The 18,217-nt window shown below is 40.0% G+C and overlaps 1 protein-coding gene across 10 annotated transcripts in view; it reads left to right on the forward strand.

Annotated features, from left to right (window-relative positions):
• Positions 1-18,217, forward strand: part of BTRC (beta-transducin repeat containing E3 ubiquitin protein ligase) — a 126,952-nt gene that overhangs the window by 28,540 nt on the left and 80,195 nt on the right. For 6 of the 10 annotated variants that reach the window (XM_032115511.1, XM_032115516.1, XM_032115515.1 and 3 more), the window contains one exon: positions 1,546-1,653. The exons of 3 other annotated variants lie outside the window; for them this stretch is intronic. In XM_032115511.1, the coding sequence (XP_031971402.1) occupies positions 1,546-1,653 (108 nt within the window). Of the gene's footprint in view, positions 1-1,545; positions 1,654-7,415; positions 7,483-18,217 lie in introns of all 10 variants that reach the window. One more of the 10 variants, XM_032115520.1, reaches the window with a different exon arrangement.

Below are 18,217 nucleotides of genomic sequence, written 5' to 3' on the forward strand. Positions count from 1 at the left end.
ATATTACATTGAAAAGAAAAGATTGCTAGCATTTGGGAGGTTTTTTGTATGCGGGAGTGTTTGGGAGGTTAGAATGGTGGACAAGGAAGTATGGCTCACTTTTGTAGCTTGTTACAATACTATGCCTGTAGTTTTTTTGGCTTCAAGAGGGGCATTACATATAAATTCATGTGATATTGTAATACGATGAAGTACTCAAATTCTTGAGTTTCAATATCTTTGTAAAGTGAAGAGTTGTTTGGTTGTTTTTTTTAAATGCAAATGCGACGAGGAATTTATTTTAAGGTATCATAAACTTCTGTTGAGAACATTTATATAGGTTATATTCCCCAGCAGTCTTTTAATACTATTTCTGGACCAGCAGTGTAAATTGCAACAAAGTACAGCAAAGAATGTGGTGACAGACAGGGTTAATCTCTGTGTCTGTCTGCACAGGACCAGATTATGGATGTTGGTGATCACCTTTCTGCTCATTCAAAGATGGGTTCTGTTGCTCTTACATACTCATTTAGCACAAGATTGTGCAAGGTTTTCTAGCCCTCTCAAGAGCAGGAAGAAATGGTGGTTCAGAAGGCAGCTGTCATTTCATACCCATTCCAGCTGCCCTTTCCACTCAAATTTCCTTCCATCCCCTCCCCCTCTATTTAAAAAAAAAAAAAGCTGAGGCGGGATTGCAAAAAAGGAGAGTATGAGGATTTAAAATCTCTAGCAGCTAATCTATCACATCCTTCAGTTTTCATGGCTATCTGCCAATTTAAAATACACTTATTTTTTCCTTCCTTGCCAGTAATTACACAAATACAGTAGTGCTTATGGCCTCAAAAACTCTGTGTCTGGTAAAAAGAATTGCTATTATAATGCATCCCTAAATTTAATAGTAGTGGTGTAAAATGAATAAGCAGCTCTCTATTTCAAGGGGTAATGGCTTTAACTATCAAAATGGCTAGTATTTTCCTTGATTGGCTGCTTTGGCTCCTTTTTTGTATTTGTTTGTAGTAGCTGAATCAATTTATTATAACTATTTTATTTAACAAACAACAAGACAAGCAGAAACATGAAACTCCTGTAAAGTGTCACCAACTTCCTATTCACCTTGGATCACAGGTTCTTCCTTTTATCCCCTTTACAGTCAAAACACAAACCTTTCCCTGGAACTGTTACACTTAAAGTTGTCATTTACTTTTCTGCTTTCCTTGCAAAATTGCTTGCCTTGTATTCTGCCTGGAGTGTTGCTGTGGATGGAGAAGAGGTCTGATTAATTGGAAAGAAACTTTTTATTACTGGGAAAACTCAACACAATGGTGTAGAAAATTGACCAAAAATTTACCTTCTTGATCCGTAGTGCCTTTTTCTTGCTACTACAACATCTGTAAAGCTTCTCTCAAGGAAAAGATGCTTCAGCAGTTACTGCTCTCCTAAAGAGGTCTCTGTTTTTAAGGCCAGGTGCAGTTGTGTTGATGCCATTTGGCTAAGCCTTAAAAGTTCCTGTAATCTGTGCCATCCTGTCTCATACAGTCCCATCTCATAGTTGTCCTTTCTCTGCAGTGCTCTATGCCCAGATCTCTGTGGCTGGGCTGCTCCAGCCTGGCGGACAGCATGCCCTCGCTGCGATGCCTGTATAACCCAGGGACTGGCGCACTCCCAGCTTTCCAGGTACTTTCTGTCTCTCCCCACTCCTTTTCTCTCCATCTGTGTGCGTGTGCATCTCCTCCTTTACTTGCCTGCTTGACCTCTATTTATTCTGGTTCATACTCTGTGCCTTTCCTGTGTCATTCTGATCTCTGGTATTTTAACCCATTTTGTGTAGATTCAGGGCAGTTGGGGCATTTCCATTTACCTTCATATAATTATTTTATTTAAATCGGCTTGATACCATCATCTTTTTCATTGGCTTTAAATTGTGTCAAAAAGATACCACTTAATTATATCTGGCAAACAGTATCTATCACACAGTCTCCAATCTGGCTATTTGTGCAGTGATTCCCGTCCTATCTAAATTTTTTGTGTGCCACTTAAAGGACTGAGAGGGTGAGTTCATTGCCATGATGATAATTGATGCCAGCAATTCTTTACTTCAGCTTTGTTAGCAGGAGTCTGGACATTTGGACTAGAGAAAATTATTGTCCATGTAAGCTGTCAGTCAAAAGGCAAATAAAGGAAACCTTTTCTTTTCCTTTGGTCTAGGAATTTGTTAGATCCAGGCTTTTCTCTGTCATGAGTCAGCTTTCTGCCAAACAAGTTTGTTCAGACCCTTTGGGTGACCAGTGAATCTTAAAAAAATGCAGACATTCTCTTTTGTGTAGAGAGTGGAGACAGGTGTTGAGTGAGCATTGAGAAACCTAGACAAGGCTCTCAAGATGACTGCCAGCATTTTTGATGGCATGTGAACATGACAGCAGAGACTGGGCACCAGAGGTGTTATGTTCATGTTGGATACTCTGAGGTCTTTTATGAACTGCAGTGAGGGGCTTTAGGAGTATTTCTGTAGAGAGCATGTTTATTTGAGCTTATTGTAGCATGAACATTTACTTCAAGGTTTATGCTGCTGGATTATGATACTGCTGGCCCAACCTGTGGCAGAGAGTTTTATTTACCAGCATCTTACGAAAACAGATAAAAAGAATAGGCCGGAATCTTTCTGAAATTTTCACTTGTTTTGGGGTAGGTTCATTATGTGCCTCTAAAGGAAAGCATGCAAAGATTATTTTAAATTTTACTTCTTGCTCCCAGAGCTAGGATAGTACTGTGGAAATAATCCTCTTAGTCCCAGGGGAGGCTTAAGTGTCTTGCATCATTTTGCTACAACTCTCTTTGCTGACACAGCAGTAGCACTGATGGACTCTGGAAGGTGTCCTGCCAGGCCTCCTTTGCTGAACCAAGCTTTTAGCAGAGCTTTCCATGGGGGAGGGGGAGAGATGACTTTTTATTAGTCTGAGAGGGCTCTAGAGACAACAGGCAGAGTTTAGACTCCTAATCCTGATTTGCATAATTTGACTAAATCGGATGGGCTTAATTTTTGGGCTTTTAGCTGTTGAGTAAATCTCAGATCTCTTTAAGCTTAGCAGTATATGGAAAGTAATTTATAAACTCAAATTGAGACTTCTTCCTTTCTACTTGAATTATTTTCGATTACTTAAAATAGGCATATATTACAAAGTGGGAAGAGAAATTAATTTATTTTAGTTTAAGATGTCCTTGCTAATGACAGATACGAATAACTTTCTGCTAATACACTGCATTGATATTTGGGGTCAAATGAGTGAGCTGCACAACCAGTCATTGTGTTGGGATACTGGTAGGACTGACATTTGCATTTCTGCAGATTTGGAGAGACATTTCTGTGTGTATTTAGTGACTATGAGAATTGGGGAAGTATGTCCTACTTGCTATCTGAAGTGGTAGACTGGTACTCTTCACTGAACTCTGCTGTGTTGAGGAACACATTTACTGCCAGTTGAGAGAGAAACCACATTGCCAGCAACAGCTTCTGCAGCACTGAGTCATCCACATTTCAGCCCATTTTTTTCAATGGGCTCTGATTGATCCTCATTAGCTTGCACGGTTTGAAGAAAACTCCCCTCTGAGGCATGGCTTCTGCATTTTCCAGTGCAGAAGGGAGTGGTTTGGAGCCTGCTTAAAGCAGTGATGTTGCAGTATTTCATCATTCTTTAATGCTTTTTTTTTGGTATCAAATTTTCAGGAAAGCATTAAAGACTTTCTTGAAGCCCAGCAAATTTTCTCTTATTAAGTTACTTTCTTTTTTTGTAGCAAGCTTGAAGTAACTGGAGAAGCATACCAATGTTCTTTGCTTGTGGCAAAAGAGAAGATGCCATCTGGAAGGCTACTTAGTCACTGCTGAATTTGTCTAGTTATTTACATGCCTGCCTTCAGATGCTCAGACAGAAATGTGGAAAGATGCTCTTTTTGAATAGCTCAGTTAAAGTCTTGCTGACTCCTCATGGGAAGCATTGGCAGGTAGTCGATTTAGAGATGATTCTGTTAATATGTCAAGTGACTTCGTTTTCTTCTTTGTGTTTTTATTATTGGTGACACTTAGGTGAAAACAGGATCTTCTGGTTCCTCAGCCCTGTTTTTAGGCAATCATCCTGCAGTGGGAAAGGCTTTAAGGCTAAATCCATGAATAGGGGAATGAGGAGCTAGAAACAGTTCTTTTTTACATCTTTTATCTCAAAGGGCGTTGCAACTGATAGTCTACTGTGTAACTGAATTTCATAGTAATCATGGTGGAAGATTGCAGCAAATTGGAACATGAACTCCTATAAGGCACTGTGGGAAGGGGCCAAAGAGGATATTTTAACAAGAAAAAAAGGCCAGCCATTCCATTTTCAGTGTCTTGGATGCCAGATTTTACTGTACTGTTATTCTGCAAAGCAACTGAAAATTAGGTTGCATGTAGATTCTCTTAATAATAAAAAATAAATTATGCAGAACATACTCTTTCTTCTTAGAAATTTGTGCTTTGGAAGCTTCTAGATGTGCCAGCAGGTGTCTGTTTTCATGACATTTTCCATGTGAAGATAATTACTTTCCCTGTTAAAATATTTTTCCATGCAGGCTCACAAGGCTCCATTTATGTTGCTTTTCATAGTTGCAGCTCTTTGAAAATTCAAATTTACAATTACACCCATCAAGTATGCCAAGGAAATGATTGTATTAATCCTTCCAGGTTTGCAGAAGACTGAAGTATTTCCTAGAATTTATTTCTGTAGGCTGTTCTATAAATGAGGAGGCTTGAAGAGGAATTCAAAAGTCTTGCCAAAGACTTTATGTATCATGGTAATGGCAGAGAGCAGTCCACCTCTTCCTTTTTACCTAATTCACAGCCAACAGAAATACCAGCTCTTCTTTAGATTGTAAACTTCTTGGGACAAGAGTTGTGCTTTTACTACCTTTGTCTGGAGTCTAGACACAAGTGGAGAAGAACAGAGTTGCTTGTCAGCTCTATTTTGCCAAAGCTGAAACTTTGTTTCTGTAACAGGCTCTAGTAATCGAAGAGGAGGATTAAGTTTTGTGGTGGAGGTAGCAGCATCTTGATGAACACAGAAGTGTCTCTATAGAATGTCAGAAATTCACATTTTGTTTTACCTGAAGACCTTGGCCATAAAGAACTACACATCAGGGTTTGTCAGGTGAAGGGGACTAGCTTCTGCTTGGTTTTGCAGAAGTGAGCATGTGTGTGGCTTCCTTGGTCTGGGCTAAAAGCTCTGTCCTGGGGAGAAAGGCATGGGTGTAGTGTGCTAGGCAAATTGAAGCAAATGGAGTGTACTTGAGGCTGTGCAGTGTGGACGTGACCTCTATGGACTGAGATTACTTTTGGAGAAAGGTGAAAATGCAAAAGATGTCAAAGGTATGCAATGAGGGAAGTCTGTTGTCCCTGTGAGACAGAGATTTTTTACTTATTTTATTATTTTGTACTTATTTTAAAAATTATTTTTACATTATTTTTTCCTAGTGTTTATATTTTTGTGTTACAAAGCAGAGTATTTGTTAAAAAAACATTGTCAGTCTGTTGGTAGAAACAGTTGTGTCTGTAAATTTCCTTCAGCCTGTTCATGCATTTTTTTTGTTAGAAGTTGACATTTTATTGCTGGAAATACAGTGTAAATGTGAGTAGTAGTACATCATTTCTGGTTATACAGGAGGTTAGAGCTAGAGTCTTGGGGTGGGCAAACTGCATGCTCAGAAATGCGTTTGCGAGACATACATTTGAAAGAAATTGTTTGGCTTCGGAGCCAGTGTTTGCTGGTGTGCATAGTTCTGTCTCTAATTGGGAAAGATATGGGGTGTCCAGTCACAGACTCCATCAGCATGGAGACACTAAGGCTGCTTTGTATTCGCCCCTCGCGCTCTGCCAGCGGCCGTGTGAAACCTGCCCGGGGGCTGTTTACAGTGCACCTCTAAAGCAGAATCCTAATTTTGGTGACTAATAGCCAGAGCATGTGGCTCCAGCACCCCCCGGCTGGCAGCAGGCTCTGCCCTGGTTGTGAATGTAGTTAGGTGGCCCCCAACTGTTTACAAGACAGCAGAGGTGAGATCTTTGATTGACAAGTCAGAAATGCATTAGATCATTCCCTCTGCCAGTCTCTGGTTCATGCTGTTAAAAATGTCAGCCTCTCCAAGTTTGAATGGCAGCCCGAGGGCCTCAGAAGCTTTTTGTTTTCTGAGATGGAAACACAAATTGGATGTGTGCCTGAACGCTTCATCCTGGGCTGTAATTTCATCTTTTAGCTAAGAACCACAAGGTACATGAGCAAAGCACCCTGTAAACAATAATACTGGGGAAAAAAATAAACAAGGTCGTGTTTCTGGTACGTTGATCCACTGGTGTCCTGACCTCTATCACGTTGAACATCTCCACTCTGATTGCTGTTCCCTTTGGCATTACAATGAGAGGAGATAGACTGACACAGGAGGCAAAGATTTAAAGTTGCAGTGCTGTTGCACATTCCTTGTATTGGCTATGAAATATTGAACTGCCACAATGTGACACCTGGTTTTTTAAGCAAAGTTTCTTGTTGGAGGTGTTCAGCAGCAGTCTCTTCTGTTTTTCCTCATTTTACCACCTGGCAGGAGCAATTATAAAGGCATGAGAGGCGATACAAGAAGGAGCAGAAAGGAAGCCAAATCGTATAATTTTTGTGTTTGACTCCAGCCCCCATTTGTAGTTCAGACTTTTGGGAGCTTCACTGTAGAAAGACCACAATACTTAGCCTGGCTGGAGATTTCTTTAAATAAAGTGCCCAGTGACTACAGAAGAGCTTTCTTAAACATATTTAGGATTTATCCCTCCTTAAATCTGGTGGCCTTGTCTGTCTGGTGGTGTAACCTGTGCAGAGGCTGCATGATGCCGGGGAGCCCACCAAATTCAGGGAGTTGCTAGGGTGTGCTGCAAGATCTCAGCTCTTGGTAATAGCAACAGCAAGAAATATTTTCCTCCTTTCAGGTGGCAAAGAAATGAAGGGGACTAGAAAGAAATCTAATCTTTGTGGATCACTGGGGATGGGTTTGGTTATTTTTTGGTAGCACGTCACAAATTTGTAATTTTATTTAGTAATTATATTTAGTAATAGAAATTGGCATTTGTTCTGCACCCACATCGATCCTGAAAAGTTCCATGTGCTTTTATTAGCTCTTTAATCTGAGTATGAAGAAGTGTGACAGTATCTGTCATTGAGAAATACCACCCCAGTGTGTCCAGCACAATGATTAATTTAAACTGCATCTTAGCTACAAGGCCTCCCCTCCTTCAGCCTTGGTAGTGATGGTCAGGTTACTACTAATGTGCTCTTCCCGCTAAGGTGAGGGCAAGGTCTCTAGCACACCAGCAGCAGTTTGGCTCTTTGGTTTAAAAAACGAAACAAAACTCATCCGAGTTTTCCTTCCTCCCTCGTTAGGAGTCAGGAAGGTGTGTAAAGCCGCAGTGACAAACGGCATATGCAGCGCCGCGTTGGAGGCATACAGGTATCTTTAAAGCTAGCTCCGGTTCCTCAGGATTGCGAACATCTGCTTGGAGGTATTGTGGAGCTCCACAATGCACTAATTGAATTACTCTTTTCTGGAGTTGCAGGCTGCGCTAATTGAATTAGAACGGGGCCGTGCGTGTGCGCGCTGCCGCGCGGGCGCGGCGCGGGGCGGGGGCCGGGCCATGGCGCGGACTGTGCTGCGCTCCCCCGGCCGCGCCCGGAACTGCAGCCGCGGGGCTCCGCCGGGCGCCGCAGCCGCGGGGGGTTGGTACTTAAATAACATTTCAGCGACTCTTCCGTGCTGCTCCAAAGTCTACATCTTTGTCCCTTTCTATGGAGAAAGGAGGCTCTGAGGGTACCCCGCTGCAGCCCCCTCGCACCAGTCACAGATGGTCCAGTGCGTTTAGACCCAGCCTAGCCCCTGTAAATCGCTCCATTATCACTTTGGATTTGATGGCTTCACGGGCAGTGAGGGCTTCAGAGGGAGCGAGTGGCATAAGATCAAGTTGTACCTATTTGTGCACAACTGGCAAAGAGATAACACCAATAATTTTAATTTTAAAATGCAAATACGGAATTTTACCACAAATTTGGAGAAGTCATGAAATACTTTTTTATCCGGCTTCTAAATTTAAGCCAATGATAGAATTCAGTCACTCTTAGGAAATATGCAGAGATAGTTCTGTTTAATTCTGTATATGGAGAAGAAAATGAAATATTTCTTCTTTGAAGTAAGGTATTATGTGAACACATGTAAAATTTCAGGGAACGAACCCAAACACTCTCAGTAGAAATGCGCTTGCTAAATCTTAAAATTCATAGATTTAAGAGATACTTTGCTACGCTGTTGGGTGGGTTTCTTCTTATTTCCTCTGCTTTCTGTTGGCTATTACTTACATGGTGTGTAAAAATAGTTAGATATTCTCTTTCCTGTATTCTTTCCTCTATAGATAACCAGAAAACTCACTTTTCCGTAAGACCTCAAGTTATTTTCACTCAGTTTTACCTGTGTTTGGTAGATCATTTTCATAAACATAACCCCTATCAGAGACAAGATGGTATTTGTTTTGCTTTAATAGTTGTTTCTTGTATTTTTTTACATTTGATATAAAAATAATTTGTTAGAATACTCTGCAAACTAAGTAAAACTAAACTCTTCTTGTCAAAATACTCTGTAATATGCATGATTCTTTATGATGTTTGTATTCTTGCCCTGTGTCTGGTGATGTTAAACAGGGCTTCTGATTACCACCAAGAATTAGCAAAATTGCTGCTATACATAGAAATTTTAATAATTTTCAGTTACACTGAAAATTATTTAACAACCAGCTGCCCCTCAAAATAAAAAGCAGATTTTTTGGTAAATATATGAAACAGGTTTTTGTTGCTTTTTGAGGAGAATTCCCAATGAAGTTTATACTTTGGGAATTCTATTTTTCTGATTTTATTTATGTTTATAGTTGTTTCTCTTTAGCATTTTATTTATATATTTACATATATAAATATATTTGTGTGTGTATATATAAGAATAAAAAAAAATCAGGTTTTCAGTCTACTTGGCTCCTTTTCTAAGTAGTCAGGTAGACTGCTTCTAGTAGTCATTGCAAATGAAATATCCAAGTAACTCATTGATCATGCCCAAATATTTATTTAGGGTTCATATCTGGTTCTTAAATGACTGCCAATATAATTTGGTACCATTGTGGAATTTTCTAAGTTGTCTGTGTACAGCAAGATCAACCATCACCTTTTGCCTACCTTCTACAAAAATCCTTGTGATTTATTCTCTCAAAATACAATATATCCAGCAAACAAAGGAAGCAACTCTTCATTCAGCCAATAAAGCTGCATACGCTTGTACTCTTTCAGGAATATACCTTGCTCTTCTCTCGAATCTTCAGAGTAATAAACTGTGCAGCAACCCTTTGATGTAGATAATAACATTTGACCTTGCAACACAGTACGTTCCCTTGTGCAAATGAAGACAAACTTAACACATTGATGTTGTGGTGGTTGTTCATTAAAAAAACCCAAACAGGCACACACACAGAATTGGTGTGTAGGATAATACACTTATATCCAGTGCCTTCTTTTGGTAGAAGCCAGAAGTGAAGATGGTCGTGGTGAGACTGTCACCTTTAAAATAATGTGGGAGTGAATTTGGTGCTGCCTTAAGAGGCTGTAAATGGGAAAGAATCTATTCCATCCAGTGTATAAAGTGCTTTTAAAATCAATCTATTTCTAGAAACTAAATTGTCCTGGGACCAGCTCTTGATATAAAAATTCATAGAAACCTGTTTTTCCGAGTGTGGTAACTTCTTGCCATAGTGCTGTAGTGTTAGAATTCACATTGGCCAGGTTGTTCTGTAAATTAAACAGTGACAGCTTCCCTCGGGGGAACAGCCAATGTATTTATGATGATGTGCTGATTACACAAAATACACTGCAAGCAGAAAACAGCTGCAGAGAACAAACCTCTTAAAAGAATACAATTACAAATAGCACCCTCAGTATTTCTAGTGGTGAGAGCAAAATACAGCATGCTAATGCAGGCTTCTAGTTTGCTTCCAAAGAAGAAAAGAGATCTACAGAGAAGAGGCTGAAGTATGGTTGGATGCACACACAATGCCAATGTGGAGCAGCACGTAATCCCCTCCTGAAGGTGAAGGGCAAGAACACACCTCAGGCCTGCTTTTTAGCTGTCCTTGTTGCTTAAAATGCCTGTGACTGCAACTCCAGCAGCACTGGCTGGTGAGGTGTTGGGGCTCTCTGGCTTGTCGATGTTTTGACTGCTGTGGTTCCTACCCTGTATCCTGGTTAAGAGCTGAGATGTGATTAGATGACTAATAAGTAATTTGTGCTACCAGTATGACCATTATGAAACAGATTATAGGACATGCTGTAGGAAAAAAAAAGGCCCTGGTTTAAAGCTGAGCTTTCTTTTGCTGCTAATTACTGCTTTGAGGGAACTTCTGGAAGTAAATTCCAGTTGTTGTTTGCACTAGCCTCCAGTGTTTTGTTTTTAAAAGGTTCCTGTTTTGTATGTGTAGGGCAAGGTCTTGTACAGTCCAGTTTAGGGTAAGATGAAACTTGAAACATAATATTACTGGGAGACAGTGAAGGTGGGACTGTGATCATAAACTCAGGACACAGACCTCTGAAGAGAAAGAGGTCTTCACCTGGAAACAAAAAATGAGAAGTAACTGGAATTGCTTTGTGTAGTGGGGCTGCATGCAAGAGAGTTGTGATAAGGACTACTGTGGTGGGATTTTCTGTGAGGGCTTGTTGAAAATGAGTATGTGGCAGTGGCAGCTCCCACAGCTGCTAATATCTCACTTTGGAGAGTTGCAAAAGCAAAAAACCTGCACAACTCCAGAGCACATTTGTTTTTTGTCTGAGATGATCTGTCACATTTATATCATTAAAATATAACATTCTACTTATGGCTATGCCATGTATGTATGTGGGAGGGTGAAAATACAGAGAATGCCCTTTCCATCCACTTCTTCAGAGTCACTGATAGGTAAGTATGATACCGTTTAAAAGTCTGGAATTTCTGGTGTTTGGTGTCTGTTATGTTCTGGGATGGTATCAATAAAACATATTTTAAATACCAGCAAAAAATTACCTGTTTAAAATGAAAAAATATAGTCCTTTCAACATACAGATCTGATTTTTAAAGCAGATGAGGTGAAAGCATTGGCACTCTAATTTGGAAGGACTTAATTCACTTGTTTAAAAGAAGTATCAGGTTTTCCATCTATGGATTGCTGGCATGTACTAAAAGACTGTTATTCATCTGTCTGTATTTTCTTTAAATCGTTTTTGAGCCTCTGTGTGTTGTCCTGCTCTGCTGACATGTATCCCATGTGGCAAGAGGGAGTTTTGTATAATCACCCTGCTTTAATCAATAGAATAATTGATAAACCAGATAAGATTTAAACTGATTACCTCCCCGAGTAGAACTCCCTGGGGGCCTTGGACTCTCTTAATTTTGACATGTATGTTGTGTACCCCGTGGATGAAGTGCAGTTTGAATTATCTGTTTTTATTTGCTTAATGATGGGGAGGGTGTTAAAGTCAAATGTTTAATTAACCCAGCAATGGGCTGCGCTGTCACTTACACACACATCCAGCTGATTGAGATATCTCACCGAGAATACTGAATAGGAATGATAATGTGGCACTGAGACGGAAGATTGCTTTTTCAATCCATTTGCTGGGTCACTGCTTTGAATGTCTTACTGGATGAAAGGCATTCAGCCTGGAAAAAAAATTCAGCATTTAAGTACATTTTGTTTTCCTGGCCCCTTTCCACCAAGAAGTTAAATAAAACAGATATGCTGTAGGTTTAATAAGCCATTCTTGTTGTAGCAAAAAAGCTGCAACTACCGGATCTCAATAGGCGGTGGTCTAGAGCTGTATGATTTCCTCTAGGAACAAAATGTTTGCCAGCCCCAAGGTATCTGAAGGTGAGAACCTATGTATGTCTTTATCTTTCCTTCTTTGGTTGCTTGGCTACTCATCCCATTTGATGGTCTCCAAAGCAGGTCCAACTCTTCTTCCTTACCCAGCACAGTGAAATTTAAAATAATACTTGGTAACTCCTTGTTCTAGTTCAAGAAAATGGCATTCCAGAGTTGGAATTATTTTATAATAGTACAACCTAATAGTGAGCTGTTAAATTTAAATGTTGCAGGAGGGGCTGTTGTGTTGCCACATTTAAATTTGCTCCAGCCAAATCAGGAGAACCCAAGGGTTTGTTTCTTGGGTTGCAGCTGTTAAAAGGCAGCAGTGCTTGCTAGCCAAACATTATAATGTGCAGTGCATAATCTGTAACTTTTGATTCTTTTATTAGAAGATTATAATTCTTTTTGCTTAATATGATTGAACAAACACACCTTTTATTTTCATATCATCAATGAGTTTTTTCAATAGCACTGTATGGAGGTAAACACCCTGTATTGGAAGCTAACTAAATTTGCGTCATAGTCCAATGATGTGACTGATGCTTTTTGTAATAGTGTAGCTTTGGAAGCTGGAAAAAGCACCAAAGCCTGACTGTACGGACTAATTACTACTGTGAGGCGCGTTGAGGAGGTGGAGCTATGTCATCCAAACTGCTCCATGGTGACTGTAGGTACTTTGAACCTGTTCCAGATTGAGAACCAAGTAGCTTTGGCTACAGGGTCGCCTGGCTCACAGTGTCTTAAGACAAAGATCTGGGTGCCTCCACATTCGGTGGTGTAGACAGTGTGCTGTGAATTCCCATCAGTCTGGCACTGCAGTGAGATCACTGAGTAGCTGTTTCTTAGCAAGTGAGCTGCTTTGGGGGAGAAACTGTGCCTAAAAAGTTAACAAGTTTTGTTCCCCTATGGTGTCATTTTTACTTTGGACAGACAACTTTTGCTTCATGCCTTTGTTTTGTATCTCATTTTCCCCTTTCCTGCAATAAAAAATAGGAAGGAAAACCAACAAGAAAAGCATAAAGCAGTACAGCGAGATGAGGATGGTGTGGTTGATTTAGGTGTTTGGGAGTGAGAATGCCACAGGCTCTGAGGAAGGGATGTGATGACAAGTGGAGGTATTTTGTCTGCTTGACAGGAAAGCTCAGAATGTGAGGTTTTGGAAAAAAGGAAATTATAGTAATAAGTGTACGTGATGACCAGGGATGAGAGGGGAAGGGGTTTTAAAGTCAGACCAGTGAGATGGCATTGTTTCTTTTAGAGAAGTGTTATAAAAAGTTAGAAAATAATGCTTGAAGAAGGACATGAAATCTACAGCAAAGCTAGACACTTTTACAACCCGTTTCTAAGAGCACTTGCAGCTCCTATGCAGATGAAGCTGTAATAAATATTGTACAAAGAAAGTTAAACTGTATCTAGAGAATTTTAATAAATAAAAAGTTTTTAAAAACTCTCCCTGGATCCGTACTCTTGTTAGTACTAGAAATATGTTTTTGACTTGTATTTTGAATGTTGGCTTATATTCCAAGCCTGTAAAAGCTGACTTTGTGCTTTCCCCCCCACCTTACATATAGGGGAAAGAAATCAAGAAAACATCTTATTCCAGCATACAAAATCACTGATAAAAGCCTACAATTCATGGGCATGGGAGGGAAGAATGCTGTGAACTAAGGGTGTATAATTTCAAACTTTAGTACTTTTATACTCTGGGATGAGTGTTGAAAATTAATTTTTGTGGAAGGAATGTAGCAAAATAAAAGCAACAAAGAAGTGAGAGCCAAGCCTGGATTGATTCAGTTCTTCTCTAAAAGGCTTCTGTTGCATGCAAAATCCTTCTTCCTGAAGCATGTGTGGCACAATTCCGCAGTTTGGCAGAGAAATTTAACCCTGGCTGAAACTGTTATAAAGGAATTTTAACATGAATTTGAAAGCTTGTAGAAATTATTAATGTTGTCCTGTAGAAAGGGAAGAATATTGATTTGCTCAATGTGATGAGCAGATACACAAGGGTAAGTCACTAGGAAGAAGCAAACCAAAGCACAGAGATAGTAAGATTCAGAACAAGTCCTGACACTAGTCTTACGTAGGTGATCTGGTTGAATATTTGAAAGTGTACCCATATTATGTGTATTGTAAGGTTAATTGGATGGTTTCATCCATGTTTTTTGGGAATGTGTGCTTTCTGTTCCTTAAAAAGATGTAGATAGCTTTGAACTACATAAAATCTTGGAGTACAAGATGTACGCTATAAAATCATGCATAGAAAGTGCTAGCTATAAAAACGTGTATACCTGTGAAGGTGCTGATCAATTTGTGCTATTTAGGAAAGGAAATTCCGAAACAGACCCGGCTGTGAGGAAATGCAAATAATAAAATTCAGCTAGAGGTCCTTGAGGCTTCCTAAGCTCTAACCTTGTTATGAGGAATGGGGAAGTCGAACTGCCTAATGCAGATGTCTGTGAGTTACAAAAATAACCAGATGTCCTGATTAGCAGAAGCAAATGTTCTTCCCTTAATCCACGTGAAATTATATTCAAAGGCTCTCCGGATGTAATATGTGTGTAAATAAGGCACCAACAAACATTGGAATAGAAAGGGCCATTGGCCAACTAGCTTGCAAGGCTTGAAAGCTTGAATATTAAAAACAAATTTGCCACTGCTGACTCTCTTAAATTCACAGAACAGAACTGTTAAGCAGGGCTGCTTTCTGGGAAACATGGAAAGCCTGTTCTCATTAGCCATATTCTCTCTCTCCCCCTCTCTCTCCCCGCCTCTTGAAAAATGTGGATGAAGTAAAGCTAGCTTTTTAAAATTCCCCCTAAATGACTTGTTCCCAGCATCTGTATTTTGGTGGGGAGAGGGCTGGTGGTGGGTTTTTTTAACTACAACTAGATTTTTGCTGTTTGAAATGCATCTGTTCATCAGATCTTTGATATTTGTGCTGGTTTTTGATATTTTAGTGTAAACTGAATTTACCTTCTAGTAATGCTGACTTCCCACACCATGAAGTTACCCTTTATAGCCAACCAATAATTACTAAGTTAAAGAACTTCATAAGAAGCTTTTCTTTATGTTATGAAGTTCTGTTATCAATTCTCATTGCTTTGAAAATGTATATTTTTTCCAGTTATTGATTTGAGTGAAAAATAAAGAAAACTGTGAATGATCCATTCTACAGATGTGAAAACAGAATCTTGTCCTGGTTTTCAACTGCAGAAAATGTTGTTGAAACTTATGTTATCATCATCAGTGTTAACACTGAGGCAGACCAAATTAGGACTTGTGTGAACATGCATGTATGTATCTGGTTGGAGGGGTAGTGTTGTACTTCCCCATTTTCTCTGTCAGAGATTCAGTTTTAAGAATTTAAGTTATAGTAGGTACCTGAGCTGCTTGGGCATAAATTTCAACTTGTAAATGTTCCAGGTGGGGATGAAGTCTCCATCACGGGGCATTTATAAAGGTATTGGAGGGAAAAAAAGCGCCATGATTCTGGGCAGCTAACAAGATAATAGATATAATAAACAGGATAGACACATGCATGCCAGTCTGTAAAGCAGGCACTGAACTGGAAGGCCTTTTTAGTTTATTCCCTTTCTTTTTCTGCTATCAGTCAGTGCAAGGCAGGCTGCAGATTCTCTGCCCTCTCCTTCCATCATTCTGATGCTCAGCCAAAGCCCCTTGCAAAAGTACCATTTAACTTTAAACTTGTAAGAGCTGGGAAACTTGTCTGTGCCTTCATTCCAGGCTGAAGTCACCCCCTTGTGCCTACACATTGCAATTTATGGTGTTCTCTAAAAGGATCTCATCTCAGTGAATGTTCAGTGCAGAAAATGCCAAGGAGGAATGGGGTCTGGTACTTATCTCTGCATTTTCATTGCTGTGGATCTCCCTGTGTGTTATAGCTGTCATTTTTGTTTTATCTACTGAAGAGCAGAGAATTGCCTTCAAACTTGCAGCTTTCATACTTGTTCTTCTCAAAGAACATTACCAATCCTAAGGACTGGTTTTATATATTTTAGTGACTAGCCAAATAGGTGTGAATTTGAATGTCTTGGGCCTCATGATAGGAAAAAAAGGAGAAGCTATCCTTACATGTTTTTAGTGTATATTAGACACTTATTTTTTTTAACAGTAATACTGCTTCGGGCTGACACTGGCTATGCCAGGATTCATCCTAGCACTGTTTGAAATGGCTGAGATATTTATAAACTGACAGACAGCATTTATAAAATGAGGATGCTGACAGTCCCTTAACGATAACAATGGGCTTGGACTCATCTATCACTTACAGAGGTTATTGGAAAGGGAACATAAGACTTCTATGTGCCTCTAGTCTTAGACTGGCACTTACTTCCACACATCTCTCTCTCTTTTCAGTCCTCTCTGACTGACATCAGCATTAGGCAATTACAGCTAATTTCGCCGTACCTTTACCTGATGATGCTTTGTCCTGTTTTCTGCAAGACAACTAACTTTGCAGAATCTTGGAGCAATACCCTTTTTTGCCAGAATTCCCCCCTCCTAAAGAAGAGGAACATCCTGACTTCTGGCAGGCTGCTGACTTGAATTGGGAGGAGAAGAGTGCGCCCTGACTGACAGACTTAACCCGGGGCTGGGCAGGGGTTAAACAGGCCTTCTGCTTCCTTTTCCTTTCATACAGCACCAGTCTGCAGACAGAATGCTGATGTACCTCTTTATTCAGTGGCTCCCTCTTGACTGAAAGAGTACCCTTCTGTCCTTGGTGAGGAGGACCGAGTGCAGAGCAGGGACACTTCCAGGAATGTGAAAAAGGATGTCAGTTATTTTCAATTTCTGATAAAATGCTGTGTTCATTCAATGTACTTAGGAGCTTGAGGGTCAGGTTGTATCAACAGTTTGCACTGGAAAAGGAGAAATGCACTACTTCACTGGTGTGTGCTAAAGCATCTATTTTAATGTGGCAGCAGAAATACTGAGACAGCTATGTCTGGCATCCAGTTTGCCCTTGAAACATTTACTCTACTGTAACTGCACACTGTGTTCCCACTGTATTATTTGCTTAGAGACCTAAAATACCCAAGTAGATTTCCTACATGCAGTTGGATCTGCTGATACCACTAAAAAGCACACCCTGCCCAGGCTTCTGTTTGAACTGATGTATACTCACGCAATGGCTGGAGCGAGACTTGATTGGCTTGAGGGGGTCTATTTATCAGGGAACTCGATTAAAATACAGACTGCACATGACATCAAATTTGTAATCATTTTTCCACAGCAAGCAAGCAAGCATTTTCTGTATTGTATGCAGGTGTTTAAAGCAATAGTGTGTTTTAAGGGCCAGTGCAGCACAAATTCTGGCCTTTGGGATAAAGACAAGTGTTTTGCCTGCATAAACAATATATTATTTTTTTCCCCTCCCCGAGGTCCACACACACCTAGTTTCCCTCAAGCTCATCATCTCTGTCAGGTTAATCAATAGGCACCGTATGGCAGAGGGTCAGTAATCAGTGCCATCGTGCCTTTAAATCGTGTTGAAAATTTGCTTAAAGCCTGGGCCAATTAACATCGAGATGATGAATGGATGGGTAGATGGGAAGAGCCTGGCGCTCAGGGGCTTTGTGAGAAGGAGATGCTCAGCTGTTGAGCAGCAGACACCAGCGAATAAAATCAGCCATTCATGTGAGCTCAGTCCACCCACTCTTAATGATAATGTCAATCTAGCAAAATATATACACATTGGAGTTGTCATGAGTTCATAAATCAAAGGAGTTTGTCAAAGGCATTCAGATTAACGAGGCAGCAGCAATAACAAGTCAAATTTGCATAGAGAATTGCCCGAATCTCAGTAAATTATGATCCTGTTTTTCATTTGATTATTTGCTAATGTCTCAAGAGGGAGAATGATTATATTAGCATGCAAAATCTACTCCAGAAGTAGAAATCCGAGGTATAGCAGACCAGCACACGATGACAATTAATCAGTTTCTGCATACTAGCATAAACGCGCAAGGCCCAGAAATGAACTCCTTTTTTATTATTATTTCTCCTTGCTACTGATCCAAATGGTTCAGCTTGACAGAGACTTTATATTGCTTTAACAGTGTTCTGAATTGTGCCTGCAGGCAAGACATAGTTATGCAGCTATAACCAACCTATCCATCTGCCAACCAGATTGGAATTCTCCTATCCAAGGCTTCCATTAACCCCCACTGACAGCTCCAAACAGGATTAAGAATTTGAAAGCATAAAAAATAGTTGTGCTCTTCACATAGACACACGCTTCTC

This window comes from Corvus moneduloides, chromosome 8 (assembly GCF_009650955.1).
Source record: "Corvus moneduloides isolate bCorMon1 chromosome 8, bCorMon1.pri, whole genome shotgun sequence".
Classification (NCBI taxonomy): Eukaryota; Metazoa; Chordata; class Aves; order Passeriformes; family Corvidae; genus Corvus; species Corvus moneduloides.